Source organism: Canis lupus, chromosome 31, assembly GCF_003254725.2.
Source record: "Canis lupus dingo isolate Sandy chromosome 31, ASM325472v2, whole genome shotgun sequence".
In the NCBI taxonomy this organism is placed as follows: Eukaryota; Metazoa; Chordata; class Mammalia; order Carnivora; family Canidae; genus Canis; species Canis lupus.
This window is the reverse complement of record NC_064273.1, coordinates 7,829,859-7,837,307: the sequence shown is the minus strand read 5'-3', so window position 1 is coordinate 7,837,307 and position 7,449 is coordinate 7,829,859. Positions and strand designations below refer to the sequence as shown.

Genomic DNA, 7,449 nt, shown 5'->3' with positions numbered 1-7,449 from the left:
GATGCAGTATCCTTACATTGATACCTCTCTCTGTTTGAACATCTGGTATCCTTTGGCATGGAAAGAAAACAAGTAGTCTAGGCACCTACTAAACAATGGAAAATAATTTTGCTGTGTGTAATAGAGTATATTAATGTTTTACAAATAATCAAGAGTCCCTCCTCGAAGTTCTCTCCTTTCAATAAGACCACACATCCCAATGTGAATAGCTATGATCTATGAAATTTTAGCAGAATTTTTAAGAGCCACCACATGACTTATGATTTTTTTTTGTCCCCCTTACCAAATGATGGGTTGTGTTTCCATTAGGAGCTTCTTAGTCCAGCTAGGTTCCAGTGATGGTGACAAGGAATAAAGTCACATATAACTCACAAAAGACATACCATGTCTGTGAAAAAGAAACATTTATTATGGTAAGCACCTGAGATTTGGAAAGCATTAGTTATTGCAGCATAATCTAGAAATCCTAACTAATTCAGTAGAACTGAAGAAACTATCTTCTATTAATTATTTTCTGTATACAGTCATATAGGAACTAGAAACTAGAATCTAGTTTCTAGAATTCTCTAGATTCTCAGGAACCATTTTTGAAAATAGTTGACATATATTGTCCCCATGGCTTTATCTGCACAGCTATAAAGACAACAAAACAGCTCTAAAACAAAAATAGCCTTAAATATTAAATAGCCTTAAATCTTCTTTTAAGTCCTTTCAAAATTTAAGGCACTTGAAATTTCCATTTATGACCTTTATTTAAAGGATGATATATATAATAGAAACAGTAATTTAGGGATCTTGCTACTGAATCTGAGCTCATCTTGGATTTGAATTTTCAAACCAAAAGTGTAGAAGGCAGAGGAAATAGAAGTACATTCAACTGATTATAAAACTCTGGTAATCCGAGAACCATAATATTTTGCTGTTAAATACAGGATGAAATTCCCACCAATAATTTTATAGACTATTACTGAATATTTGCTTTAAAAGAATCAGAAACTTAAGAATAGAATTACTGATATTAAAAATAAAATTAAGCTCCTTTCAAATTAACAATTTATATGAAAACCAAATTCTTCAGGTTATAGAATTATAGATTGATTAATGTCCCATTAATAAATCACTAAATCCAATCTACTCAAAACAGGGGAAAATGATAGAGGTACTATGAAGGATTAAAAATAAACTATAATGCATGTAAAAAATAATGGGATCCATAGACTAGAAATAGATGCAGCTTATGAATAATACATCTTGCCAAAATAGAACCACTAATTACTTTGTATTATAAAATTTAAAACACAATGGTTAGTAGACACAACCAAATAAATAATTCATATCCCGAAGTGTAGATAAGTGTTACTGTGTTTGATAATTGTGATTATCACATGTGATAGCATGTGTTGTCATGTGTTTGATAATTGATTACAACTTAAACAAAAGTTATAGAAAATCATGAGATCATGTGTCTTACAGAAATATGGTACTCGGGAGGATGCTACAAAAATTGATAATAGATTCCATTTCAGTGAAGATGATTCATTAACTAGTATAGAACATAAACAGCACATTGCTTAAATTTGCAAATTTTAATGACTTGCTTTTTGATTGGGTATATGTATTTTAACAGTAATTAGGGAAAGGTATGTAAATAAAAGAAATCTATGATTTTGTCATGATCCTCAGGAGAAGCAATGTAGAATCTCTCAGCAAATTTTGAAAACATTTGCTTTCAGAAAATAAGTAACATTAAGCTTAATGTCAACTGTAGTAGTTTAACTCCCATATGCTAAATTATATTATCTCTTATTCGTTATATGGCACTCTGAAGTGAATAATTGACCCTTAAAACAAATGACTACTTTGAAATCCCACTATGATTAATAGCTTTTGGATCCATCCTATGATTTCCCTTAGAGGGAATTCTGCTTTCCAAAGAGATACTAAAACACCATAGGAAGAACCATTTCCCCATCTTCTTACATGATCCAGGGAGGATGTGGTTCATCATGTGGTTCTACTCCAGGTTGGCTTTTCAACACTGTCAACATTACTATAGATCATATTCAAAATAAAATCATTTGCTCTATGGCTGGTATACAGAAAGTGCAGCAGAGAACATAAAAAGGCCTTAAGATATTTCAATCTGGGTCCTATCTTTTGGTATTTATTCTTGCCCATGATTTTCAGTGTTTCTATGCCTAAGAAAAATAAAGACTTATAGAAAATTGAGGCAGAAGCATATGCTAAAAGGAAAAAGACATTGCTTGTCAGTCTATCTTTACAGCATTTTCCAAGCCCTCCAGACTCTTATAGTAACCGACTTTGTCCTGGACTGTGCAGAGTCTCTCTGCTGAAGAATCTAATCTTGGCTACTATCTTTTCCTGCTTGGAAAAAGAGCTTTCTAGATCTGCTACATCTCCTTTCAATCTGCTTTAACAAATACCCTACTCTGTATCTCATTCTTATCATGAGTTGTGAACTCTTCATTGAGAGCTAAAATAGTTCATGTGAGAACATTTCATGTTTTCTGTGTACTTCAAAAGATTTGCATTTTATCTGTAATTGTTTTATCTCATCAGCTGCAAAGGTTCTCTCATTTAAGCAACAATAGGATGCGAAACACTAGATATTATGGCTAAGTATATTTTATTCTCCCTTGAAGTTGCTTCAGGTTGGAAAGCCTGAGCATACGGAGTAGGAGGCCGGGAGATGATTGCCATGGGAAGAATTTAGATAGGTAAAACCAGTCCAGGGCTCCGTTCTTCAGTATGGGGTACAGTATTTCTTTTGGAGCTTATGTTAGTGCAGTTCCTGGCTAAAGTTGCTGACCCAGTTTGCTTTTTAAAATTAACTATACATCGCAGTTTGATGAACACTATGGACTGCAAAAAGGAGGAAAAACAATCTATCCTATTAAGCTAAAGTATACAAAAACACCCCAAAAACTATAGGGTACATAATTAATTATACAGTTAATAAAGTGCAGCCGAAGCACAAATACTATTGAGGACAACAAAAAAAGAATCATTTCTTGGAGGTGAGATTAAGCTAGGCAGAAATAGGACCAGTTCAATTTCTATAAAAACTGCCCATGATACAGAGAAGAAATACAGATTTCCCAATGTGAGAAAAATGCAAACAAATGAAACTTCAGGAAGGAACAATAAAAATGATTAAGGGTATAAATGAAATGATTAATGGACAGAGATTAAAAGACAGTATCTGTTTAATTTGGTAAAAAGACTAATGGGAAATTCAATCACTTGAAAGCATCCGAAGGGTAAAAAAGAGTGGAGAAGGAACAAATTTTAGGTTAGACAAGAGAAAATAACTAGAAGTAATGGGATGAAATTGAGTATAGGAAATTTTTGAGTGACTATCACAGAAAAGGCAGCCTTGTTAGGTCTATTAGGCCAAGGAATTGTTTCCTAAGGGACGCAGTAAAAAGCCCCTTTGCTTGAGCCATTTATGTAGACCAGACAAAGAAGTGGGTAATGGTATAGGAAACAATTCTATATTCACAAAATTATGGACATTATGATCTAATAGCCCCTATCCTGCCAGCACAAAAAGTCTCTAATGCATATAATTCTTCGGCTTCCAGCTTTTGCATTTTCTCATTTTAGGAAAAGCTGATAGAACATTGAACAGGAACCTTGGAAATGGACTTCTTCCATATACTACTTTGATGGCTTTTGTAACTGAATCACTTTCCTGTTTTCATATTTTTTACTATATTAGTGTCAGTGAATTAAAATTCCTTTAGCAAGAGGGATATTCAAATAAACCAAATAAATGTTGGTTTACAATACACAAATCTTAGTGACACATTTCATAGGTCTCCTAACTGACTAGAACTCAATAAAAATTACTTTTATCCCTTTGGTTTGATATTATTTTTAAGATATCTTATAATCATAAAAAGATATCCTATAATCATAGTAAAGCTGTGATTTATTTAACATTTAAGCAACTGAAAGATTTAGCATATAACCCAGTCAGTCTGGAGGCTGCAGCTGCAGAGGAACCACCCGAAGAGAAACTGCAGAGATGCTGCCCGTGCGCGTCCCCGCGGCCGGGCCCCACCGGTCTCCAAAAATGCTTTGGGATCATCCTTCATTGCTGCAAGGAACCTCCATGCCTCTAATACGCGTCTTCAGAAGACTGGCACTGCCGAAGTGTCCTCTATTCTTGAGGAGCGTATTCTTGGAGCTGATAGCTCTGTCGCCCTTGAAGAGACTGGGTGTGTCCTAAGCACTGGTGATGGTGTTGCCCGTGTACATGGGCTGAGAAATGTTCAGGCAGAAGAAATGGTAGAGTTTTCTTCAGGCTTAAAGAGTATGTCTCTGAACTTGGAACCTGACAATGTTGCTGTTGTCGTGTTTGGAAATGATAAACTAATTAAGGAAGGAGATATCGTGAAAAGAACAGGAGCCATTGTGGATGTTCCAGTTGGCGAGGAGCTATTGGCCTTGTTGTACATGCCCTTGGTAATGCCATCAATGGAAAGGATCCAGTTGGTTCCAAGACCCGTAGGTGAGTTGGCCTGAAAGCCCCTGGGATGATTCCTCAAATCTCTGTTCCTGAACCCATGCAGACTGGCATCAAGGGTGTGGATAGCTTGGTGCCAATTGGTCGTGGTCAGCGTGAGCTGATTATTGGTGACCTGCAAACTGGCAAAACGTCAATTGCTATTGACACAATCATTAATCAGAAACGTTTCAATGATGGAACTGATGAAAGAAGAAGCTATACTGTATCTACGTTGCTATTGGTCAGAAGAGATCTATGGTTGCCCAGTTGGTGAAGAGACTTACAGATGCAGATGCCATGAAGTACACCATTGTGGTGTCAGCTACTGCTTCTGATGCTGCTCCACTTCAGTACCTGGCCCCTTATTCTGGCTGTTCTATGGGAGAATATTTTAGAGATAATGGCACACATGCTTTGATCATCTATGATGACTTATCCAAACAGGCTGTTGCTTATCGTCAGATGTCTCTGCTGCTCTGCCGGCCCCCTGGTCGTGAAGCCTATCCTGGTGATGTGTTCTACCTACACTCCCGTCTGCTAGAGAGAGCAGCCAAAATGAACGATTCTTTTGGTGGTGGCTCCTTGACTGCTTTACCAGTCATAGAAATGCAAGCTGGTGATGTGTCTGCTTACGTTCCAACAAATGTCATTTCCATCACTGATGGACAGATTTTCTTGGAAACAGAATTGTTCTACAAAGGTATCTGCCCTGCCATTAACGTCGGTTTGTCTGTGTCCCGTGTTGGATCTGCTGCCCAAACCAGGGCCATGAAGCAGGTGGCAGGTACCATGAAGCTGGAATTGGCTCAGTATCGTGAGGTTGCTGCTTTTGCCCAGTTCAGTTCTGACCTTGATGCTGCCACTCAACAACTCTTGAGTCGTGGCGTGCGATTGACTGAGTTGCGGAAGCAAGGACAGTATTCTCCCATGGCTTTTGAAGAACAAGTGGCTGTTATTTATGCTGGTGTAAGAGGATATCTTAATAAATTGGAGCCCAGCAAGATTACAAAGTTTGAGCATGCCTTCTTGGCTCATGTTTTCAGCCAGCACCAAGCCCTCTTGGGCAATATAAGGACCGATGGAAAGATCTCAGAACAGTCAGATGCTAAGCTGAAAGAGATTGTAACAAACTTCTTGGCTGGATTTGAAGCTTAAACTCCTGTGGATTCACATAAAATGCCAGTTTGGTTTTGTCGTCATTTATTCTAGTAATCAGTTCCATTAGTAAAAGGATTACTCTTATGCTCCAGTTGTACAGAAATTACCTTAAAAATAAAGGTTCCATATTGCTTGGTGGTGGTAAAAAAAAAAAAAAAAAAAAGATTTAGCATGTAAAATTGTCTTTATATGCAATCCCATTAAACTGATAGTCATGACAATGATTAAGTGATGCATATATTTTAAGATATATTCGAAATCATTTCATTAACAGCATTGTATATTTCGGTTTATTCTAGTGTATTCAGTCTAATTTAAAAGGGGAGGGATCTATGTATTCAATGAACATTAACCATAAACTTTAAAAATTGAAAATCTAAAACAAGGTAGTGCTAACTGTGTTAGACAAACAAGACTTTTTTCATCATGAGGGCTTTTATCCAAGAGCACAAGAGGATTTATCTGACATTATGTATGGAGTAAAATAGAACTGAACTGCTAAAAGTAGTTGATAATACTTTAGGGTTTTTTTAATTTATTATTTTATTTTTTATTGTTATTTTTTAAGATGTTATTTATTTATTCATGAGAGACACAGAGAGAGAGAGAGAGAGTCAGAGACACAGGCAGAGGGAGAAGCAGGCTCCATGCAGGGAGCCCAATGTGGGACTCGATCCCAGGTCTCTAGGACCAGGCCCTGGGCTGAAGGTGGTGCTAAACCACTGAGCCACCCAGGCTGCCCTAGGTTTTTGTTTTAATTTAAATTCAATTAGCCAACGTATAGTACATTATTAGTTTCAGATAATAATTCATCAGTTGCTTATAACATCCAGTGCTCGTCACATCTCATGCCTTGCTTAATCCCCATCACACAAGTACTGCATCCCTCCACCCACCTCCCCTCCAGCAACCCTCAGTTCGTTTCCTATAGTAGAATCTCTCATGGTTTTTATCCTCTCTGGTGACTTCACCATCAGTTTTCCTTCCTTCACTCTATGATCCTCTGTGCTGTTTGTGCTGTTTCTTATATTCCACATATGAGTTAAACCATATGATAAGAGTCTTTTTCTGATTGACTTATTTCATAGCATAATACCCTCCAGTTCTATCCACATCGATGTAAATGGTATTTATCCTTTCTGATGGCTGAGTAATACTCCATTGTATATATGTATACCACATCTTCTTTATCCATTGATCTGTCAAAGGACATCTCAGCTCTTTCCACAGTTCGGCTATTGTGGACTTAGTTACTAAACATTGGGGTGCAGATGCCCCTTATCTGATCACTACATTTGTATCTTTGGGGTAAATATCCAGTGGTGCAATTGCTGGGTCATAGGGCAGGTCTATTTTTAACTTCTTGAGGCACCTCCACACTGTTTTCCAGAGTGGCTGTACCAGTTCCACATTCCCACCAACAGTGCAAGAGGGTTCCCCTTTCTCCACATCCTTGCCAACATTTTTTGTTTCCTGCCTTGTTAATTTTAGCCATTCTAACTGGTGTGAGGTGGTATCGCCTTGTGGTTTTGATTTGTATTTCCCTGATGCCATGTGATGTGGAGCATTTTTTTCATGTGTCTGTTGGCCATTTGTGTCTTCATTGGAGAAAGGTCTATTCATGTCTTCTGCCCATTTCTTGACTGGATTATTCAGGATTTTAAAGGTTATTTATTTATTTATTTATTTATCACACACGTGCGCACACACACACACACGCACACACACATACAGAGGCAGAGGAAGAAGCAGGCTCC

The 7,449-nt window shown here is 37.3% G+C and overlaps 1 protein-coding gene across 1 annotated transcript; it reads left to right on the top strand.

Annotated features, from left to right (window-relative positions):
• The first annotated feature begins 338 nt into the window (after positions 1-338).
• On the top strand, positions 339-5,812 carry LOC112661675 (ATP synthase subunit alpha, mitochondrial-like). Its single transcript, XM_035709193.2, is given in 4 exon segments — positions 339-413; positions 3,988-4,465; positions 4,468-4,737; positions 4,740-5,812. Coding segments are annotated over 4 exon segments (1,773 nt in total). The 3' UTR covers positions 5,690-5,812.
• Positions 5,813-7,449: the final 1,637 nt, after the last annotated feature.